The following is a 25,817-nucleotide window of genomic DNA, read 5'->3' on the forward strand; positions in this document are numbered from 1 at the left end:
TAAAATCTTTTTTAAATAAGATTGTATGGTTAATTATATGTATGTAAATAAATATTATATACAAAATTAAATTCCTTATATTATTTTTTAATATAATGTTGAACAGCTTAGGCATATAATAGATTAAGAACTAACATCAAAAGTCCAGTTACGAAAAAGTAATTCACAATAAATAATACAATTTTAAAAATTAGATTTTATGAAACAAGCCAAAATTCTATATAATTTTTATACTTATTACATAATATTTAATACAATTTACTAACAAATACGAGTAATTATTTATGTTTATTAAATATTTCTATTTTAATATTTGCATAGAATAAAATATTTCATCTAAAAATATTTATGACAAAATTCACATAATAAATACTTAATTTAATATCATTGTCAGTTACATATTATATTTTTAATATATATAACAAATTGAAAAATAAAGATTTATATAATTAATCAAAGCACAACCAAAACTGCCTAATAAACTTAATAATTAAACTTGAATAATTATTCAGAAATTTCGATTTGTTGTGATAGATTAATGCTAACAAACAGACATTGGTATAAATGTTCTTATCATAACAATTTGTATTATATCTATTATATAAGTGAGCAATAAGAAGTGATTACAGTAAATTACCGCAGAAACATGTGATAAATTTCCCATAAACTAAGCGGAAAATTATCTAGATCACGTATATTATAATGGGAGCAACCAATCTTCTTTTATCATATCTGTTCCTTTTTCAGCTATCATTATAGTAGGTGCGTTTGTATTACCTCTAATTATCGTTGGCATCACAGAAGAATCAATTACTCTTAAATTTTTTATCCCATACACTCTCAATCTTGAATCTACTACTGCACCATTGTCCCATTTTGGTCCCATTTTACAAGTGCCTACTGGATGGTAAATCGTTGAGGTGTATTGTATTAATATACACTTGAAATATTCGTAAGTACCCCAAATATAATTGGCACAAGCCTGTACAGGAATTTTGATAAAACTAGCACCGCTAGCCCGAAACGCCTCTGTATTTTCTAAACTTACAGCATACTTGATACCAGCAATTAAAGTATCTATGTCCCGTTTTTCAGTAAAGAACTTACTATATATTAACGGTTGACCAAAAACAGGATCAGTATAATTTAAAAGTAAAAATCCTCTACTTTTAGGTGTAAGTAATAAAGGTCTTGCAGAAATTCCATCATAAAAAGATAATGGGAATATATTACTAGCCAAATACGTAGTTGGATCTGAATAAAAATCTCTTATGTTACGACCGTCAAAATGAAATTGTATATCTGGTGCATCTTGTTCAGCAAACTCAGTTTTGATAAATGCTGTACCACTTAAAGTACTTGTAGATGCTAAAGGTCCATTTTTCTTAGGAAATTGATGATAATAGTTATAAACCTCCTGCATAAGTTGATTACCACTTACTGCTGTGGAGGTTTTGTTAGATAATGAAATAATCAGAGCATCTGTGGTAACGTGATCTTGCAAATTTTCTCCGACTCTAAGATCGGAATATACAGGTATATTTAGAGACTCTAAATGATGCTTTGGTCCAACACCTGACAGCATTAAAACTTTTGGCGAATTTAATGATCCACTGCTTAAAATTACCTCTTTTCTGGATCTTACATTATAAATTATACCATTTTTTACATATTGTACTCCATATGCAGTCTTAGTAAATGGATCTATCATTATTTTAGTCACAAATGCTTCGGTAACTATGTGTAGATTTGGTCTTCTATGGCGTATAGGCCTGATATAAGCTGTATTAACAGAAAATCTACGTCCATCTTTAGAAGTGGACTGTGCAATATCTGTGCCTAAGTTAGATGCACCGTTTAAATCTTTTATTGGTAATCCTTTTTCATTAAAAGCACGGACTAGCATCATAGTGTTAACATCTACATACTGGTATCTTTCTACATTAAGAGGTCCCGTTGTAGAATGATAATATAAATCATGAGATTCTATATCTTGATTATTTTCAGCTTTTTTGAAGTACGGCAACACCTGTAATTTTAAACAAATCATGTCTTCTGAGCGATTCATCTCGGTAAAAATACCATGCAGCTTAGGAATAAACATTCAATTAGAATATGCACTCGTTTCTATACAAACAGTGATATGTGCTGCTAAATTTGTCTTAATTAAAAGTGTGCCTTGAACTTGATAAAATATTACGTTTAGCCTTAGAATTTTGTAAATCTGGTAAATATTGACTTTCTTTCCTGTCTTATACATTATTATAGGATTATAATTCAATAAAAATTCAAGTGTCAATAAATTTTCATGGAAATGTAAATCTTAGATTTAGGTGCTAGTTATAAAGTTTGGTTTTTTCGAAGTTTTTTCAATACATATATATTTTTGGGAAAAGAAATTAATTACAAACTCCATGTATATGATTATTTACAATCTACAATACAGACCTCAGCGTAACTCCATCCATGATTTCCTGCTTCTGCCCATGAATCGTAATCTCTTCTGTTACCTCTTATGTATAGCAAGTAATTGACAGCACTTGAACCTCCCATTGATTTTCCTCTGAAATAAAAGTATGTAAATAAGTACCCATTATTATAAAATATTCTTTCGTTGTCTTTCCAATTAATATATACCATTAATAGTCCAATAAACAACTATTATATACGAAGTAATAATTTTAGATATACTCGTACTATTTATTGTATTTTAAATTTATTGTTTCAGGCAAACTTTAATATAAAACATGGAGTATTAAGGGTGAACAAATCAAATTAAATTATTGAAGTCATAATTTAAAGAATGCCATTAAATTATATATTAAATAAAATAAATATCGTCATCATAACCCACGCAAGTTCCATAATTAGTCGAGTCTTCTCCCATACAGAAAATAATACAAAGCTACTGTTACCATGCTAACCAAGAAAATTGTTAGGATTTTATACAGTTATTCGAATTATCTAATTGTATATTGTTCTCATAATTTATGTAAATGAGATGCTTTTTTTTTTTTTTTATTTTTTTTTTTTTTTTATAGAACTTAGAATGGCAAACAAGCTGACGGCCCACCTGATGGAAAGTGGTAACCGCCGCCCATAGACACGAGCAGTACCATGGACATAACAGAGTATACTGTTTCGCCCATGATACCCCCCATGCGTTGCCATTCCTGAGGACTCAGGTGTTATTCCTCTGTACCCAGTAAATTCACGCCATATCCCACCCTTCAAACCGAAACACAGCCATGCAAACACAACTGCTTCACGGTTGAAACACGAATGGGACAGAGGTACCCAAGCAATCGACTTTTGTACAAAGTCTCCCTCTGGTAAACCTTTACATCAGTGATTACGTTTTGTTATTGTATCCCTCATTTTTCATATTTTAAATTATAATTAAAGATTATGCCCATACTATGAGTACTTAACTGATTTTGATAGAATTTCTGTGGGGTCAATCAATCTGTAAGTACATTCTTTTAGGTGAGAAGAATTTTCCAAATCGGTTAGAACTGACGAAGTTTTGAGGTAACAAACATAAAAAATACAACCGAATTGAGAACCTCCTTTTTTTATAAGTCGGTTGAAAATACTCATAATAAAACATTTTCTCCCGGTGCATTACTGTTTATTCATAGTGTTGTTGTTATAATAATTATTATTGTAATTATTTCTACCATATAAAATCTAATATATCTACAAAATAAATCTACCAACTTATACTAAATATATGCAACAACTTAACAACGCAATACTTGCTACAAATCAAATAGTTTTCTAAACTATCTCGTGAGTTAGGTTAGAAAGTAGTAGAAATTCGCTAAAAATGCTTTTTTGTTTTCTACTAAACTACTTTGATAAAATAATATTTACCTTACATTAAAACAACGATTTGTTTATTAGTTAATTTACGTGTAGTCAGGAACCAATGTGCATATTATTACAACAAAACTTTTAAAGTTTCTAATAAATAATTAAACTTGTGGTAATATGTGGTAATAGGTGATAATATGTGGTTTGAAGCATTAGTGTCTTTTGAGTATTCTCATATGACTCACCATTTAGTAGTTGTGATATATTCTATATTATATTAAATATGAAAAAAAAAAAACAAAGAATAATAACAAAACAAAAATTAAACGTTTAATTGTATGACAAATTCACTATCACTATGCTTACAGCTAGTATAATTTATAATGACTCCAATCCATCTTAATCATATCAGCAACTTTTTCACCTATCATTATTACAGGAGCATTCGTATTGCCTCGAGGTATATCAGGCATAATAGAAGCATCAGCTACTCTTAAGTTTTTTACACCATATACTTTTAATCTTGGATCAACTACGGCATCTTTATCCCAGTGAGGTCCCATTTTACATGTTCCAGTGGGATGAAATATTGTACCTGTATAATGTGTTATCAAGCAATAAAAGTAATCATAAGTTCCCCACTTATAATTTTTACAGGCATCAACTGGATGCTTTACAAACTCCACGCCATTTTTTCTAAAAGCTTTTGTATTTTCTAATTCAGTTATGAAGTCCAATGCTGCTATTAAAGTATCTGCATCTCTTTGAACAGTAAAAAATCTAGGATATATTAATGGTTGGCTAAATACTGGATTTGTACGATTCAGTCTTAAATAACCTCTACTTTTAGGTAATAATAAAATTGGCTTAATACTTATACTATCATAATATGCGAAGGGAAAAATCCGTGATGCTAAGTATGTTGTTGGATCGGAATAAAAATCTCTAAGATTTCTTCCATCGAAATGAAACTGTATATCTGGTACAGTTTTATCTTCATCCGCATATTTAGTACGTATAAAAGCAGTTATTTGTACCGGTCCAATTGATGCTAATGGACCGGTTCTATACTTGGTTCTGTAAAATTTAATAACCTCTTGTAACATGCCATCACCACTCACAAGAGTTGATGTTTTATTTGATAATCTTATCAACATAGCTTCAGTAGTGGTATGGTCATGAAGGTTATAACCTACTTTTAAATCCTTTATGACAGGTATACCCAGTGATTCTAGATCATCTTTGGGTCCAATACCTGATAACATTAATAATTTAGGAGAATTTATTGCACCCGCACTTATGATTACTTCTTTTCTTGCATGTACTTCGTACCATACTCCATTTCTTATGTATTTAACACCATAAGCCTTTTTTCTTGTTGGATCGATTAAAATTTTAGTTACTTCAGCATGAGTGCGAACAATTAAATTAGATCTTTTTGTTCGTATAGGTCTTATGAATGCTGCATTTGTTGAAACACGTCTGCCATTTTTGGATGTTGTCTGTGCAGCCATTGTTCCTATTTGATATTTAGCATTAAAGTCAACCAGCGGTAATCCCATTTCTTTAAATCCTTCTATAAGCGTGGCAGCATTTTGATCTACATATGAAAATCTTTCTATATTTAAAGGTCCTCCTACAGAGTGATAATATTTATCAACGGCTTCAATATCACGATTATTTTCTGATTTTTTAAAATAAGGCAATACCTGAAAAATTAATATTAATTAATTTTTTTTTATTTTAATTTCTTTTAATTAATACTCATATAAAATATCATCTATATCAATATTCACTTCCGCATAACTCCAACCATAGTTGCCTAAATTTGCCCAATCGTCGTAATCTCTTTTGTTACCTCTCATATAGATAAAATAGTTTATTGCACTAGATCCACCCATCACTCGTCCACTGTAATAAAATATACAATAATATGTAAAGTTTTAGTTACATTATTGACTTAATATGCTCAAGCTTAACACGCAAGTAGTATGTTTGATTTACCTAAATCTAAGGGTAATGATAAAAAATTCTATTTATTAATGAAACATTGAAACTTTCATAGATGCAAATAAATTATTTAGCAACCAAAAATAACTCAAGCGTGAACTTGTTAACAGAAACAGACTCGTGCCTAATTGTAGGACGTGGGACACTGTAGGATTAAAATTATTATAATAATAAACAACTCTTTTGAAATATCTCAGTAATAAATTATTCAGATAATTTTTAACGGTTTAAACTTTTAGTACAATATTAATAAACAAATTCTAAAAAGCAATTTAAGCACATAGAAAATTGGTTAATTTTGCATGAATGTAAACTAATTTTATTAAAAACATTTGCATTAATTATCAGTGAAACTAAAGCGTCATTTATTATCAGTATGACTTTATCGTGAAATGCAAGTGCAAAGTCATTAGTTAGTTACTTACCATGTTTTGCGTGGTTATGTAATTTAATAACATTCAAATAGTGATTAGTATTGTTCTATTGACTCACTACTTCTACTCATTACAGATTTTCCATGTATTTCTGAATCAACTAAACAAACTTAAACGGAATAAATAAAAATAATATCCTGGTCTATTAAGTTATATAGTTTTTTAAAAGTTTTATCTTTTGACACAACTCATATTCATACAGTTATTAACTATCTGATCCGAGTATTAAAATGTGGAAAGGAAACTTTATTTTCTTTCTTCCTTCTTTCCAGATAGAGGATGTAGGTATTTTTTAAAGTATCGTAATAATGCCTTATAGTTTAATTGAGAATAATCAGATTGGCTTACATATATTCTTATCTTGCTTGATTAGTTCTAAAATCATTCGGAATGTTTAATAAGGAATAGTTAGCGGGTAGTTGAAATAAATCGTTATCCTAAATTCCTCAGACCATATGCACTTCTTGCCACATGATCATTTTTCCTTGTTTCATGTAATGTCCACATGTAATTCTGAATGTCTTCTTTCTCACTTCAAACGGTATTATGTGTACCGCCGCCATCAACACACGCTTAGTATGCTGTAGCGAAGCAGGTCAGACCTACCTTCTACCTCTACTCATAATTAAGAGATCTGAACAGTCTTGAAATTATTTACTAATTCCAAAACAAGACGCACTCAAGATAAATATTTGTAAGTAAATCCCCATTAAGTTTACATTTAAGATAGAAGAGATATTTCAATCTCTTTTGAATATCGTAAAGCTTTGCATGAATGCAATCTACCGTTTATTTCGTCGTACCATCTACATTAAATTTCAATCTTATTATTATTAGATTACATATTATTATTGATTAAAGATTATGAATTTATTTTAAAGTTACTGCTACTTTCCTAATACCAATTACTGAAAGAAAAGTTGTTTTAGTAAAAATGTTTACAACTGTATGTACCTAATCCAACGACAAGTTTGACCGAGTTGTGCCCTGCAAGTCAATTCTTCTGGTTGTGTTCTATATGACCAGTCTATACTAGAGCCACCTAGTGTAGGAGCGAAGGCAGGAACACTTGTAACATCTGGCTCTTCAGGGCCTGCTTCCAGAAGCAATACCTAAAGAAACAGAAATAAGTTCCATTAAACTTTATATTACTCTGTGCCTATTTTTTTACTTATATAAAAATATAAAAAAAAACATGGTCACGATGTTTATTCAAGCTAATCTCTGAAACTACTCAAATAAATTTAATGAAATATCAATTTTAATATATTTTGTTTGCTCTATTTTAATATATAGGATATTTTATATCTCGATAAGAATTTTTTTTTTATTATTATACAACTTAGAACGGCAAACAAGCTGACGGCCCACCTGATGGAACATGGTAACCGTCGCCCATAGACATGAGCAGTACCGTGGACATAACAGAGTATACTGTTTCGCCCATGATACCCCCCATGCGTTGCCATTCCTGAGGACTCAGGTGTTATTCCTCTGTACCCAGTAATTTCACGCCATATCCCACCCTTCAAACCAAAACACAGCCATGCAAACACAACTGCTTCACGGTTGAAACACGAATGAGACAGAGGTAACCAAGCAATCGACTTTTGTACAGTCTCCCTCTGGTTATGTTACGATAGCAGCCAAACCGACTAATATTATTACAGTGAATATCATAAACCGTAATTTCACTAAATACGAGTATATTAGTGAAATTATAATAATGTCTAAATCGGAAAAGTATAATTATTTGTAGTATAATTGTCTTTATTCACACACCTAATTTCGGGACCTTAACCCTTTACTTTCGGACTTTATGAGTCCTTATTCATGAGCACCTGTCACGATTGTATTGCGAACAGAGTATTTAGTGTGAGTTTTACGGGGATTTATGTCATAATTGTGTTCAAATTTTCATCAATAATTTGTATTGAAAATTTAGCTATGCCTGGAAAGATTAAATTCCCCAGATAGAACCGACCCGTTGTGAACTTAGACGTAAACGTTAATCTTTATACAACTTACACTACACTCTTCATTGTGATGTAATATACTTACTTCATTGTGAAATAAATTCGTATTATACGAGTATTACTCCACTGAGTTTATAGTAAGGTTGATAAAAACAATTAAAATTCCACTCGTGTTACTTATTGTGAATAAAATAATTACCATACAATCGAACTCACAATTGTTCAACAAAAATAAAAAAGTCCTTTAAAGTAATAAATTAAGACAAATAGCAAAATAATCTATTCATAGATACCCTAGAATCTCTAACAGATATATAATGGGAGGGAGGTAATTATTAGTAATGCGGACTGCCAATCCCATTGCCAGCAATATACCCTGTCAGATCAACTTCCACGTGGTCCCCCTAACAACCATCGTTCTGAATTCCAGGTGTATTCATCACAATAGGCTAATTGACCTGTTTTCATTTTCACCTATCAACCCTCACTGGTGCCCCACCATCGTATACCCGTTGGCGCAGGCGGGGTTACCATTCCATTATCATCCATTAAAAATATACATATAATAATAACATATAATACAATAAGAAGATTGATAATGTTCAGCGTTTTGTATGAGGACCTGAAGTCGCCACTCATCTGTCATATAATAGGTATCAACTTGATACATTCTTTCAATTTAAGGATTAATATTAATCTACAAGTCGATATTGATATTATTATGACATTGGATTCCATCTCCCGCGCTACTATAATAACTACAAAACATTTATTAATAGGCTTCTTCCTTATGTTTCCAAAATATTTCTTAATATTATAAAGTTTAGGTAGGCTGCTTAAGTTCAGACAAATTTTAATATCGAAACAATCTCTCTCGAACATAAATGTATCGAACATTATTTCATAAATTATTAACGAGCTTCGCTATACAATTTTGATATTTAAATATTTTTTTATACAACTTAGAATGGCAAACAAGCTTAAGGAAAGTGGTAACCGTCGCCGATAGACATGAGCAGTACCATGGACATAACAGAGTATAGTGTTTCGCCCATGATACCCCCTATGCGTTGCCATTCCTGAAGACTCAGGTGTTATTCATCTGTACCCTGTAAATTCACTGCCATACCCCACCCTTTAAACCGAAACACAGCTATGTAAACACAACTGCTTTACGTAGAAACACGAATGGAACAGAGGTGCCTAAGCAAACAACTTTTGTACAAAGTCTCGCTCTGATAAATATGTAAAATTAAAAATAGTATCTAGAGTAATAATTTTGACTTTTTCGGTGTTATGGGATTCATCGTGTTTTATAAGTTTTGTACAGAAACAAGTTTGAGCACAATTTCACAGAAATGATAAGCATTTCATAAATATTGACGACTTTCGTGAAAAGTGACCTTTACGCTTTGGTGGTGTTTAATTAGGGATGCTACTGCCCATTAATCGACCATTAAGTTACCTTAGTCGTCTCTTACGACACCCACGGGAATGGAAACAGACCTTACTGACCATCAGATCCGAGATCTTATTTCCGCAAAGCAACGTACTGAACAATGTATCATGAGAGTGTTTAAATGAAAATCTACCGGAATCCATTATAACAGTTATACTGTGATTTAATTTTAAATGAGGTAATTCTCGCTTCAAAGTAAATCACACAATAGCTAGATAACAATATAACATAGCCGGACAAAATAAATTTCATAATTTAAAATGTACTGGTCAGTTTGGCGTGTCGACCTTGGCCTTCATTGTATTGTTAAAGCCAAACCGGTGTAACATGCAGTCCGAGACGGTTTAAAATATAATTAATTTCGTTCGGAATTCTAAATAGACATTGAGTTGTTGAACTTTTATCTAGTTTTTTAGTTGATTCACTGCCGTGACAACACACTAAAAGTGACAACGATTAAATAGGTTTTTCTTGACATATTGGATGCTTTCTAATGTGGTCGGCGAAATGTAAACAGTTCGAGTATCACGTTTACGATTAGATTAAATTCTTATTAATATTATAAATTAACGACTTTATTTACTTTTTTTTTAAATATAGCCGATATTCGATGTCTATGTACAAATATAATGGGAAATTGATGAATGTATTTTAGTCGTTTCCGACAATTGTTTCTACTTCATCCGAAAACCTTCTTCAGGAGGCGTTTTATGCTTATACACTTCGTAATGCGAGGCGAGACACAGTGTACATCATAGTGTCTCGCCTCGCACTACGAGGTGTTTGCAAGGAGAAATGCGTTAATTAATTTCCCGTTACACATATGTATGTATATATAACATAATCATTTAAAAATAATGCAGCCCATATTCCTCGCTGATAATGTAGTTTTCTATAAGTGAAAGATTTTTCAAATCGGTATATATTTTTGAATCCATTACAAACAAAAAAAAATCGTTCCTCTTTATAACATTTCTTTATACGTTTTCAATATTCAGTCACCATCTCCCAAGAGAAAGCCTTAACATCCTTCAGACATTATTTGTTCACAATGCAGTCCAGACAAGCCACTAATACTGTGACAAGTTTAGGCTAAGTGAGCTAGAGGGTGTGCCCTAACGAGATAGTTTGATGCTATTAAAAGGGCAGCTGTGGTTATACAAATGTCATGCAACGCAAGACCGTACTAAATTCAAGTGGATATCCTCAAGCTGCTATCCATTATATAGTTATAATATATACAGCATGAAAAAAATTTAAAACGTGATTTTTTTTCCAATACCTAAAGGTAGTATACAAGCATACAGCCCGTCTGATGGTAAATGATTACTGTAGCCTATGAACACCAGTAACACTAGGGATATCACGTGCACGTTGCCAACCCTGAAGAAACCTAAATATACGCTTTTTGAAAAACCCCATACTGTAGCTCCTAGGGAAATTCTGGACAGGGACAGGGGAGCTCATTTCACAGTCTGAGCGTTCGTGAAAACTAAATTAAATGAATGGATGAATAATTGAGTATATTTGCATTATACAATATAGGAAATAAGCAAGACAATTAACAAACACAACGATACAATTGTATAAGTACAGTAAGGTGTCACATAATCACACAAATTGCCTGATCCTCAAACTAGGATATCCTATATGTATTGGGGCACAACCCACATCCAGACCCAAGCCAATTGGGAAAAGTTCCTTTCCTAAATTGATCTTAATTTGTTTATTTTTCTATGATTAAACCAATGATTTTGAAGTTTGGTATACACGTAGTATTTGTAATAGGTATAGGCTAAGTACTTCTTATCTCGGTATTTCACCACTCCGGTGACATAAACAAAACTGCGTGTAAAAATAACAAATAATAAATAAGTAAAATTATAAATTTTAATCGAGTTATCCGAAAACGATTACATAGCTTTTAACAACAGCTCTAAAACACTGCCTGATAAATCAATTAACTGTGCAAATTTGAGAAGCCATAAAAACATAATGATTCTATTATCTGCGAGATTGTATATAATTAACAATAGCTGTTTTATAGATAATAAATTTAATGAATTACATATATTTTTTTATACAACTTAAAATGGCATACAAACTGACGGCCCACCTGATGGAAAATGGTAACCGTCACCTATAGACATGAGCAGTACCATGGACATTACAGAGTATACTGTTTCACCCATGATACCCCCCATGCGTTGCCATTCCTGAGGACTCGAGTGTTATTCCGCTGTACCCTGTAAATTCACGCCATATCCTACCAGATATATCCATATACGCCAGTTTTGTATTCGATTTTGATCCTTATTCTTTCAATTGACAGTCCATCTTACGCCTTCAATTGTCTAATTATTTTTTTTATTAAAGTTTCCTTTTTAATTTAAATTATATATGTCTTCTAAAGCAAAATCTTGAGTTATGAGTCATATCCCAAGATTTTAATTCATAACTTATGACATAGCTGTTCAGAGTATACCAAAACCAAAACCAAAGTAATATCGATGCGGAAAGAAAACCTGTAATTTATTAAAATAACTGTATTGCTAAAATCAAATGGTAATTAATGAGTACGCACGGCGTCTTTGGTGATCAACAGCAAACTGATTTGGGCAATTAAGTTATAAAATAGGTAAATTCTGACGCAACTGATGCACTTTTTTTTATAGAATGAGAATTAATTGGTAACCCCACCTGCTGGCAAAGCATGAGTGAAGGATGATAGGTAATAATCTAAATTCTTTATTAAAATTTTTGCTAACCTGTGTCTTACACCCTATATATCTTTGTAAATATACACACACATCCATGCTTATAAAAACATTTTTTGTGTCATTGGTTTGATACCAAGCAACGTTAAGAATGTGGAACAAGATATTTATCCCCTATCAGCGAGGTCGCTAATGTTTAATATTTATAAAGCAACACACCAGGAAAATGTCTGATTATATATTTCACAATTTCACCTGTTTTACCATAAAACAATATTTGTGAGAAATATATACGCCACAACAGAATTACCTCAGAGGATGTAACGCAAAATATTTATTGAAAACAACTCGTAGATTTAATTAGGAAGTTATTATAATCGAGGAAAACGGAAGCGTTTGTTATTATTGGGAATAGAATAATAACGCTTGAAATCAACAGATAACGGATATCAAACGAATTAATAAAATGTAAATGTGTTATTAAAGTTCTTTAAAAAAAACACACAATTTCGATCGTGACACAGTTATCGGCCAATATTTATTATTCACTAATAATTTTAACGTACTTATAAGTATAGTATATATATATATATATATACCTCTAGTATACGTAGCACGAGACAAACTTAATTATAAGTCTAAAATTAAAGTCAATCATTTTAAACTCTAATTGATATAGAAAAATAAAAAAACTAGATCGGAATTTTCGTTCTGAGATATGTGTTCTGAGAGTGTTAAGTACTCTAAATAAACCTAGACAAATCAAAGACCTTGCTGAGTTCACTGTAACTTTACAATGCTATTTTTGACACTTCGACATTTCTAATCCACACTTAATTGTTTAATTGTAAACGCTTAGTAGAGTTTCGTCATTCAGCCATCGTCAGCTATTTGTCATAATTATCGGGGAATTTATAATGTAAGTAGAATTCCCACGATATCTATTTATTACATGAGAACTATTTGGAAAGAAAACACTACTGAGTACAGACTGCGATTGTAAAACTTTTTCGCTTTGGACTTGGGGACTCATTGTTTTAGTTTTACGGCGACTATATTACAAGGATATATAGATGAGACTAGATGTGACATGCTGCTTTTTTATATTTAACGGGTGAAGATAAAATGGTAAGTCTTTACAGATAAATGTTTACTATTGGAAATCCAGCTAATAGTACTTAATTGGGGGAAAACGGATTGTTAGTAATGGAGACTGAGAATCTTACTGCTAGCAATATACCCAATTAGGTCGACCTCCTCGCGGTTCTCCCTGGAAACTATCATGGTTAATTCCTGATGAATTCATCATGATGGGCTAACTGGCCTGTTTTCATTCTCATCTATCACACTTCACTAGTGCTTCGCCAGCGTATCCCGTTAACGCAGGTGGGGTTACCATACCATTTTCACCCTACAAAAAAAATTGTACTTAATTATTAAAAAAATTTGAGGATTTCTCGTAAATGTATTATCATATTTTAATATTATATTTATAATATTTTTATTTGCAAATATAACTATTAAAAAAAAAACGTTTTGGCTATTTTTTTAATGAGCCTATTCTAATTCTAATTGTGGTATACGAAACTCTTTACAAATACAGGTTTGTTTTTCTGTCATTGACTTATAATTGTGGCGTTACCTTTCTAACTTTCAATGCGTGTCATAATTCTAATATATTTTTATTTTTAGTTGAATTAGGGATTTAACTAATATTTCCTTATGGTCCCTCTTTTTTTATGCAACTTAGAATGGCAAACAAGCTGACAGCCCACCAGATGGAAAGTGATAACTGTTACCTATAGACATGAGCAGTGTCATGGACATAGCAGAGTATACTGTTGCGCCCATGATATCGCCCATGCGTTTCCTTTGCTGAGGACTCAGGTCCTCTGTACCCTATAAAGTTACTGCCATATCCCACCCTTCAAACTGAAACACAGTCATGCAAACACAATTGCTTCACGGTAGAAACACGAATGGGACAGAGAAGAATTATGTAATATCAATCGAAAGAGAAGAATTATGTAATATGCATCAATATTTTACAGAAATGTTTAAAAATTTCTTGTATTGATTCAATTACGTATATAAAATGTAGCTTTGATGACAACTATTGTTTTTTTTTAATCTAATTGTTAAAAATTCATAATTAAATATTATTTTAATCAAGAATGCCAAACTATTAAGGGATAGTTTCGAAACTAATAGAGCATTCTCGATTAGTCAAACTAGTTAGCCTTACAGTTAAAATATTTAATATATTTCATGTAAAAAGTTATACTTTTTATTCCTTTTCTAAAATATTGTCAGATAATAATAACAATCGTGTCTAGATTATGGTACAAATTCTTTTGTACATTCTGTTTATTGCGTAATTTATAATTGGACTATTATAATACTACAGCGAGAGTTGAATGACATGAAGGGCACAGTCCACCTCAATGTCACGGAATGAAAGTTATATTATTTTATCATGCAAACGAGATTTAATACTAAAAATACAAAAAAAAATGTTTAAGACTCTATACCTTGATGAGGTAGTAAGAGGCATCTTTGAACTATAATAACGCCTGAAGTTTCTCCAAACACTTTATTACTCTTTTGGTAAGTGAATGACAATATTCTTTCTAATAATAATTCTTTTAATCTTAGGTCTTCTGAGGGCCTCCAGCTGAAGACTCCGGTACATTTATCTAATTTTTATGACAAATCGTTTACGGTGCAAGCTGTACGGCTATGGAATGCTTTACCAATTTCGATACGAAATATAAAATGTACGGCTGGTTTTAAAACAAAACTTAAGAACTTTTATTTGAGCAAGTTGTCATCTTCTTAATATGTTTATATGTTTGGTTAGCACACTTATTACTTGCATACTATTCGTGAACAGTATTTATATATTTTTATGTATTTGTGTAGGCGTTTATATCCATGTATGTATATGTGTATATGTGTGAATGTATGTATGTATATGTATGTGTATATGTGTGTATGTATGTATGTATATGTATTTGTATATGTATGTAGGTGTATGTATATAAATATAATAATGAGTAGGGATAATATTTATATTATTATATGTATGACATCTCCCATATTTAGAACTAACAAAATTTTTCATCGTGCCTCCCACCAAATTGTTTATAATTACTCCTCTCCATCCAAAAGTTGCCTGGAAGAGATCGCTCTTAGCGATAAGGTCGCCCATTGTTTTCTCATTGTGATTATTTCTTGTAATTATTTATATTTATAATAAGTTTATTATTGTAATCTTTTGGAGGAAACAATAAAGAAAAAAAATAAATAATAAAATAAAATATTCGCCAAGCATGTATTTCGTCAATTTCCATTAGAATCTAACGTATCTATATATGTGATAGAAAAGAATTATTAAATTATATCTCTGCTACTACGTATCATCGTCGTCATATCAGCCTTTAACTGTCCACTACTGAACATAAGTCTCCCCCATTGGGAATTTTGCCAGTAGTTGCCACGCTTGGCAGGCGGATTGGCAACCAATCGCAGTCGCAACATATTCGTATATTGAATGAGTATAAAAAAATAATGACTAATAGGGAAGTCGTAGAACCTCTAGTAATAATAATAATAAAAAATAATAGTGAATTCTCAAAAGTTGGCAATCGCACGCATGCTACTGGTAACGGAATTAAACAAATTAATTCTAATCAACTAATTTAAACAAAGCTGAGATTTCAAGTCTCTTCCGTTCTCTATAAGTCCCTGTCGCCTATTTCAACTTTTTGTAGGAACATACTAATTTAAAGACGATCCCGGCAAGCGATAGCTAGTGAGAATAATAGTTTTTCTCTTATTCATAGATGTTATTGTACTTTCTTCATGAAACTTTTCCTTTTACAAAACGACCGTGTTTTCAGTTTCTGTAGTGTTACAAGGCTTATCTTGTTACTTTGTGTAATTTCTGTTTACTTTCTCTTTTCAGATATAAATGGGCAAGGTTTTAGTTTTGCCTTGCCCTGTATTTATATATTTGGTTAAATTTTAAACGAACTTAATGATTCATATTACAGAGAATTCATAAGCATTCCTACTGATTGATATTCAATGAATGAATATGGAATGATGCACCCGCATATGTATAATAGCAGGGCATCAGTGAGAGATGATAGGTGAGGATGAAAGTGAACCACGTGGAGGTCGGACCTGATTTTTTTTTAGACATTATATAAAGATAATGTCTTTAACCAGATTGAGACCCAGACAGATGTACACACAGCATGGTTAAAGCAGTCGTCAAACAATATTAAATTATAAAGTTATATAAAGAAAGCATATGAATGTGGTAAATAACAGTGAAATACATGCAAATAAGAAAATTACATAAAGATATGGACATGTTAAAGAGACTTGATGGCTGATTGTAAAATGCTTTTGAAGGTGTTTAGACGTGAGTTGAAGATATCAATTTGATTGAGTATATTGCTAGCAATAGTGACTACCTTGCTTATTGCTAACAATTCCTTTTCCCTTATTGACGTTGTCTACTTTATTTATTATACTTAAAATCAATTAAACTCATTGTCATTGTCATAATCATTCTCTTATCCCAATTATTTAGGATCAGCAAAATATATTTCCCTTTTTTTTTATAACACAGGAGGCAAACGAGCATACGATTTACCTAATGGTAAGTGACTACCGTCGCCCATGATCATCCGCAACACCAGAGAAATTGCAGGTGTGCTGCCGGCCTTTTAAAAATAAATATGCTCTTTTCTTGAAGATTATGATGTCGTATCAGTTCGGAAATTTTTCTATTTTCCGTTCAACTTTATTCACAATTCATCATTTTCTTTTCAAGTTTTTCTTCACCCTTATAGTTATCCACATTTACACTTAAAATCAATAAAACCTTTTTTTTATACAACTTAGAATCGCAAACAAGCTGACGGCCCACCTGATGGAAAGTGGTAACCGTCGCCTATTGACATGAGCAGTACCATGGACTTAACAGAGCATACTGTTTCGCCCATGATACCCTCCATGCGTTGCCATTCCTGAGGACTCAGGTGTTATTCCTCTGTACCCAGTAAATTCACCCAAAATCAATCCCACCCTTCAAACTGAAACACAGCCATGCAAACACAACTGCTTCACGGTTGAATCACGAATGGGAAAGAGGTACTCAAGCAATCGACTTTTGTACAAAGTCTCCCTCAAAGTTTCTAAATTAATAAATAAATAAATAATAGATCTTTATTTCACTCTTTGTACAATATTGTATTTTTTTAAAGTCAATTTAAAGTCATATGAAAGGTGGCCCATTCTGTACCATGTTGCTATCCCTTTCTTTCCTATAGATGTCGGAAGAGGCGACTAAGGAAACTTAATGGTTGAGAGATAGACAGCAACTTACTACTTAAAACATCACCAAAGACTAACTACGGTTGACAACCCGCCTGTCAACCGTAACAAACCCTGTCGTTGGGGGGGGGGGGGGGCAGGGTTTGCTGGTAGTTGCCCTCCTTTATATAATGATAAGGAGAAAACTTTTTAACTGATTGGTATACAGCTAAAATTGTTACTGCATTATTTGTGACAACCCTAAGTAACTTTTTCATAAAAAATATCTGATAGATAGTTAAAACTATTACTACGTTGTCTATGACAACCTTAAGATTTTTTTTATAAAAGTACCTACTTATCTATTGTTTATGTGTGCGTGTACGTGACTTAATAAGTAAAGACAATACCAGACACCAAACTATAATAATAATAGAAGGAAGTAACCCAATTAACGGAACCAATCGATGAACTTACATAAAGGTCAGGGTTGTACTAAGGACGTATTGTTGAGAAATTGTTCTGGTCTGATTGTGTGTGCCAGATTTGTGTTCTGACACAGAAAAACTGCTGCTTCATTATTACTGACAACTCTAAGTGAATTTGTAAATTAATTACCTGTCTAAGAATATTCGACTATATGATTTAACAACAAGACAACACCAATTGTCAAACTATAATACTATTCTGTTAAAAGAAAGTTGCCCAATTAATGAGACAGATCAATGAGCTTATATAAAGCTCAGGGTTGTACTGAGGATGTAATTATTGGTAATTAATTGTTTTAGTTTAATAATGAGTGCCAGTTTTGTATTCTGATACAGTAAAACCATTTCTGTGTCAGTTTTGACAACCCTAAGTGTTTTTTTTTTTATGTATTACCTAACTAGTAACAATTGCATACGGTTGTTTAATAAGCAAAGTCTGTTTAATAAGTAAACTATAGTTACAGAAAAAGTAGTAATACAATTAAGGGAACAAATCAATGGATCTTATATAAAGGTCAGGGTTGTCAACTCAGGTCGCTTGTATTACTTAAATTTTTCTGGTCTAATTGCGTGTATGCCAGAATTATATTTAATACTGAAAAAATGCAGCTATATTCTTTTTGTCAACCCTAAGTGGCTTTTATATAAATTACCTAAGAATCTTTATGTACGTGATTTAATAAGTAAAGACAACGCCAGACACCAAACAAACTATAATAATAATAGAAGGAAGTAACCCAATTAGTTACCGACAGTTCAACGAACTGAAGGGTCAGGGTTGTACAAGGGACGTGTTATTGACAAATTGTTCTGGTCTGATTGTGTGTTCCAGATTTGTTTTTTGGCACAGAAAAACTGCTGCTTCATCATTTGTGACAACCCTAAGTGACTTTTATATATGAATTACCTAAGAATCTTCATGTACGTGATTTAATAACTAAAGACAATGCCAGACACCCAATAAACTACCATCATAATAAAAGGAAGTAACCCAATTAGTGAGATGACAGTTCAACGAACTTACATAAAGGTCAGGGTTGTACAAAGGATGTATTATTGAGAAATTGTCCTAGTCTGATTGCTAGATACATAAAAATGATAAGAAACATTAATTAATTGGCAATTAACCTTATGTGAGCAAAGGTCGTGTTCGTCTTTCATAAATAAAGTTATTTAGGTGAGAGTTATTGTAAACGTGAGTACGGAATATTCGTAGTCAATAAAATTTCTATGAATTATCTGTTTTCTTCGTTTGCCTTTAATACTTAATAGAAGTATTACTAATATTTTTTTATTTTTTTATAATATACACTTATTTATTTAATTATACTTTACTGTACACAAACAATTACATACATATAATTTATGTTAAATAAAGATGTACAACAGGCGAGCTTCACTCTGTAATAATTCCCTCCCATTAAAACCTGAGTAGAAAGGAGCATTAATTACCAGCGTGCAGTGTGCGTACAATAGAAAAAGGAAACAGTATAGTTGTTTCTATTAAGAAATAATAAATATGATTACATATATACAAAATAACATATAATTTACATTCAAAATACATACATATCTGTACATAATAATACACATAACATATATACATTATCTCTTCATACATAAAATACGTACATATACATACACAGACATAATAAGTTTTTAAGGGCAGAAGATGCCAGGGTCGGACTGAGCCGGAAGGGCCCTGATGATGATAGTTGCACCAGATGATAGCGACACCGCAAGCCACGCAAGCCAAGCCTGTGGAGAGCCCACACAGGCTGGGATCTGGCTGGCAAATGCCACCGACTACATATCCAGTCCGACTCTGTAAGAAGCTCTTTTAATCTATTCTTGAACATATTCAGCAATTGACTTTCGCGCATATGTAATGGAAGAGAGTTCCATTTACATTTACGATAATTATATTAACACTAGGTGTTCACTTTAGATGTAATAGTTACATGGCAACATTCTCGATAATTCATAAAAATATTTTATTCTTATATGTGGCAATTAATAATTTTAATTGGAGGTAGTAAGATAAAAAAAGTGGTAGGTATCTGCTCTTAAATACAGAAACAGAACAGTTTGTCGTTGTCGTTCTTAAAATATTTAATAAGTAAAAGATTTAATTTCACAATCGTGAGACTTTAATTTAAGAATTTAATATTTTTAAAAACATAATTTGTCGTGTTGTTAAAAAGACGTTTTCAAGATTGAAACGTCTATCGAAGGATTCAAGATCGAAACCCTTAGTTCTTATAACATTTACGAGGTAATCTCAGGTAATTTTAGCATGCTTTAAGAAACTGAGTGATCTGAGTATGTTAGAAAAGGAATTTACGCTAATCAAAGGGTAAGTCACTTGAACTAAGTTTGAATCTAGGTAGTTTAGTAGTACTTTTAAAACAATTTGTCGGTTTTCGCATTCACGGATCTATATAAACAACTTGTGCAGTTTACTCATTTTAATTTTTAATATAGATACATAGATAGTACTAAAATATGTGATATATATTTTAATTATAAAAAATTTTCCATACTTATCTTAGTCATTTACTCCGATAAAATATTGTTGTGTAAAATATTAAATAGATACATGTTAAATATAATACACATCCAAATTCAGTATTAATTTAATAAGACGTATAGCCTGTATTTACCATTTGGTCCCGGCATAAAATGGACCGCCCTTTCCTTCCCGTGGGTGTCGTAAGAGGCGACTAAGGAAACTTAATAGTCGAGATATGGGCTGCAGCGTCCCTCTTAAAACTTTGCCAAAGCCTAACTGCGGTTGCCAACTTTCTTACCAAACATAGCAACTATTGGCAAAATTCCCCGTACGGAGGAGGCTTATATCAGTAGTAGAAGTTAAAAGCTGATACTTAAATTATATAGATAGAGTGTCTCCACAGAAATACTTCGAAAAACGGGTCAACTTTTTCATACAATTTTGCGAGATAAATAGTTATGTTTCCTTTATAACTTCTATATTTATTTTGTCCTATAAATTTTGCATCTTTTTAATGTGTAAACACTAATTTTATTCATTAAATAATATGACTAGATACATTTTATGTGTAAATATACAAAACACTGATAAAAAACGTTTTTTTTTAATTGTCAAATTAGCTGACAAAAAGTTGAACCGTTTTTGAGGCTCGATGCTCTATCTATAATCTAAGAATGAATATTTTATGTAATATTGTCTTGTAATCTTTTGTATTTATAATAAGTTTATTATTATTATCTCATGGAGGAAACAATAAAGAATAAATAAATATATATTCTAAGGAAGAATCTAAGGGTATTATTAGCATATTGATATAATGATGATAACCTGTATTTGCCTTATTCGCATAAAGACAATATTTATCCAATTGGTATACAGTGCTGTTATGAACAGCACTATCATTACCACCTTGAACACTGCAGAATGCACTGTTTTGCACATGGTGCCCCTCATTAACGAGTATATCGTGCATCGCTATTTATTTAAATAACTATATTAACCAGAGGGAGACATTGTACAAAAGTCGTTTGCTTGGGCACCTCTATCCCATTCGTGTTTCTATCGTGAAGCAGTTGTGTTTGCATGGCTGTGTTTCGGTTTGAATGGTGGGATATGGCAGTGAATTTACAGGGTCTATAGGCGACAGTTACCACTTTCCATCAGGCGGGTCGTCAACTTGTTTACCATTCTAAGTTGCATGAAAGAAACCAAAATAAAATAAGGTACAAAAGGTGAATTTTAAGATTATTAAGATTGTTTCTGTTAAGATTTAAGATTTTATGACTCCATACCCTGTAATTTCACGGTAATAAGCCTTTCAAATCGAAATAAACAAATTACAATATGTGCCACGCAAATACTGTAAGTATTATCAAAATCTATTAAGATTTGTCGAACAGCCAGATAGAGGAATTGTAAAACAATTTTGTTTAGTCTAAAAGCCTTTATTTGTGTACCTAATTATCTACTTATAAATTTTAAACTTATCAAATTCTCTCTAAACAGTATACACTCTTATGGTGTTATTAAAAAAACCAATAAAACTATTCAGATTGTATCGAATCGAAATTAAATCAGTTTTAAAAATCTAGTCAAAATTTCGAGATTACACAATGATCGAATTGTTTTATTATACAATTCGAAAACTGAAAGTGTCCGTCTCGTCAAACAAACAGAAAAAATTTCATCTGTTTTCTAAACTACTCCAAAAAAGACGAGATTCTCAGTTTGTCTTAATTTTGTTAGTTTTATGTGCATGTTACGCGATTATTAACTAAGAGTAAATACTTTCTAATCGTTAAGTAAACAATTCTTATTTTAAAAAGATAAAAAAAAAATTAATGAATTCCGAGACAGTTTGAGTTTTAAAATTTTGGATTTTAGAACGTGTAATCGCATCTACGAACAAATTTTGTTTCGTGACAAACAATTTCTTGCACCTAGAAAATTAATTAAAATTAATATGCTACCAATACGAAAGTGAACCTTTCAATTTCAATTTAAAATTACTCATTAAAATTGGTTAAAAATTGACCAAAAACATTGCAAAACATATTTAATAAATCAAATGGAAACCTCCCTTTTCTTTAAAGTGGTACAAGTTGGACAAAGTGGTACTATTGGCCTAAATTATATAGATAGAACATCAAGTATCGAAACGTGTCAAAATTGCTCAACTAATTTAACATTTGGGTGACAATTTGTTTTTAGTAACGATTGCAACCATTATTATTGCACTGTTTATCTTGTTCTTTCAATTATATCCATAACAATTTTGTATCATTTTTTTTTTCTATTTTAATATAATATTTTCTCCCACACATTTAATATTAGATGTGATATAATTACCCAATTTACGCACACATAGATAAAAGGGTTAACCTGTTTTTAGCGTAATATTTGTATTGAGACACTCTTTGTATATAATCTAAGCATTAGACTTAATGTAAATTACAATATATGTACGTACTCAACAAGATTACCTAAGGCACAGATTACCTGAACATAGATCTAAATTTACTTTCTGGGCTTTTTAGTATGCAAAGACAACGATCACTAAGTAATTAGATGTTAGCGATTAAGTAAATACAATCAAGATATTGCAAACTCAATATTAATTATCGCGGTTTAGGTATTTAGTATAGTTTGATTACGGTAACTTTTAATTATTTTTTAAGCGATTTTAAAAGGAGAATACTTTTATACCGTGTATGTAATTAAATGAAATTAAAAATTCACTTTTTAAGTGACCTAATAAAATCGTATATATTTTCGTATATGTTACAAAACATCTACATTAATTTAATATAGATTTTAATAATTATTTTTATTATATCGATAAGGTATACTTCTCCGTTTACTCATATTTATTTTATTATTATTAAATTATCTGTTTTACCAGATAGACATTCAATGATCGATTTGGGCATCCTCACAGCCAATCACAAGTTACACATATACAAAATATCGAAGAACGATATGGCAGTAATATAGTTTTATGATACGAGAAATAAAAATTAAAAGATGACCTTGAAATCCCGTACACGTAAATTAAATGTATTATAATCTCCATTAGATGAAATGAAATCAAATTCGTTCTAATAAAAGAGTCAGGGAATGTCATCTGCATTCCTCGACTCTCTGCAACATATTTCTAAGATTGCTCCACTTAGCTGTCTATGAAAGAAACATATATTCAGCAATAAATAGCAACACAAACGAAGATAAAGAATGTAAAATGAAATGGTATAAATACCTTCCACTTTTTGACTTCAGACAAACGATTTGCGATCACACATCCAGCTGAGCCCGCGCCAACCACTATGAAATCATATTCTTCAATGGCCTGCCTCTTCTTCCTGTTTTTCCTTTTAATTTTCTCAGTCACTGTTACTGTCTTTGAATCCGCTGTATTAGAGTCCAATAAACCGCTTCGCCCGATCAGATTATAGTCGAAAATTGGGGGTGTTGATTCAAAGTTCGAAAACAAATTCGCACTTAATGTATTAGGCTTTTGAGACGTATTGTAATTGAAACTCGGTCCATGATTAATTTTAAAAGTTGTTTCTGAAATACCGTAACTACCATTCGGGCCGAATGAGTGTGCGGTAGTTTTGTGTCCATTGTTTGGTTCTTTAAAATTAGTTAACGAAGGCCCAAAATCAGGGAACGTTTTGAAGTCTACATTCGGTTTAATAGGTGATCCCAAAGGAATCTGTTCCCCTAAAGCCGGAGTCCCGAATGGCGGTGCTGTCAAACTTTGCTCTTGATTGTCAATGCCCGTTGTTTTCCCGTCCGAATAAGGATCAATATTTGGATAAGAGAATTGATTATCGACGGAATTCCCAAATAACTGGGTCACTAAGGCCAAAAACATGAAGCCGGTTTGCGAGCATTGCGTTAATGGGGCGATTTGGTTTGGACACACACTAGCTATATCCGCGGGCTGCCATACCGTTGCCATTTTCAAATCACTGTCACTAAATTCGATCGCTGAACGCAATCATACGATATTCACTCGCACAATGCCCGGTGTGTCGGCGTCGAACGGTGCAGAAACAATGATCGTGGTTCACTGAATGCTTGCGTGTCTTAAGTTAACCTAACCGCAGTTTCCGCTTACTTGCTAGTTACGACTGAAATTCACATAATTAAAATATATTAACACTTTTCCTGATCGATGAGTTGCCTTCGGTCCATTTAGTTCCGTAAAATATTAGATTCCAAATGAAGGTTGCCGTATCGTAACAGATTGTGAATATAATTTATTAAATAATTATTTTATTAAATTGATTATTTTATTGAATGTAATCATTTGTTTGGAAATATAAAATATTACGCATTGAAGCATAATAATTTGTTTTGATCGAACTATTTAAAATTCCAAATATTGAAAAGATGCCTAATATTTTCAGGTGTTTGCATGTTTGGCATATTTGTTCAAGTGCTTGTATGTTTGACATATTTGGCATACTTAGCATGTATAGCAAAAAAAAAAATATTAAATCTAATTAGTGAAATACATTAGTATATTTCTTTTTTGTAATCCTAACATCACAGAAAACCCTTCATTATCGTCATTTATAAAAAAAAATATATTATTAAGAAAAAAAAAACACTAAAAAGTATTATTTCATGAAGACGTACAATGTTAAAAAGATATTATTTTTGTTTGCAATTGCAATTTGCAAATACTCAGTTGTGTTTGCATAGCTGTGTTTCGGTTTGAACACCTGAGTCCTCAGGAATGGCAACGCATGAGGGGTATTAAGGGCGAAACTGTATACTCTGTTATGTCCATGGTACTGCTCATGTCTATAGGCGACGGTTACCACTTTCCATCAGGTGGGCCGTCAGCTTGTTTGCCATTCTAAGTTGTATAAAAAAAAACTCAAAAATAATACTTAAGGAATTATTAAAAAGAAGTTTAACAATTATATTTATTTTATTGTTATAATTTTTTTTTTTTCTATTTCATTATACATTTTACAAAAAAAAAAATACATAGTCGGGGCGAAACCTGCATTACAAATTTGGTTAAAATTACTCATTTTCAAATTAGTTCAATTCACCAATT

The 25,817-nt window shown here is 31.6% G+C and overlaps 1 protein-coding gene across 1 annotated transcript; it reads right to left on the reverse strand.

The window, feature by feature from the left end:
* Nucleotides 1-388: 388 nt before the first annotated feature.
* On the reverse strand, nt 389-24,798 carry LOC113514715 (glucose dehydrogenase [FAD, quinone]-like). The gene is made up of 4 exons (XM_031911306.2): nt 23,997-24,798; nt 7,215-7,372; nt 2,449-2,563; nt 389-2,029 (listed from the first exon to the last, which is right to left on the reverse strand). Exons 1-4 carry the CDS (start codon nt 24,702-24,704, stop codon nt 698-700), a joined length of 2,313 nt encoding a protein of 770 aa, XP_031767166.2. The 5' UTR covers nt 24,705-24,798; the 3' UTR covers nt 389-697.
* Between the last annotated feature and the right edge of the window lie 1,019 nt (nt 24,799-25,817).

This window comes from Galleria mellonella, unplaced genomic scaffold (assembly GCF_026898425.1).
Source record: "Galleria mellonella isolate WM207_F2 unplaced genomic scaffold, CSIRO_AGI_GalMel_v1 utg264, whole genome shotgun sequence".
NCBI classification, from domain to species: domain Eukaryota; kingdom Metazoa; phylum Arthropoda; class Insecta; order Lepidoptera; family Pyralidae; genus Galleria; species Galleria mellonella.

What these genes read in the sequence shown, in the direction of transcription:
- LOC113514715 (XM_031911306.2), bottom strand. Translation starts at nt 24,704, where the DNA reads ATGGCAACGGTATGGCAGCCCGCGGATATAGCTAGTGTGTGTCCAAAC. An exon ending in CAAACTTGTCGTTGGATTAG is followed by an intron (nt 2,564 to 7,214) that starts GTACATACAGTT and finishes CTTTTATTTCAG; the next exon opens with AGGAAAATCAATGGGAGGTT. An exon ending in ATGGATGGAGTTACGCTGAG is followed by an intron (nt 2,030 to 2,448) that starts GTCTGTATTGTA and finishes TTAAAATTACAG; the next exon opens with GTGTTGCCGTACTTCAAAAA.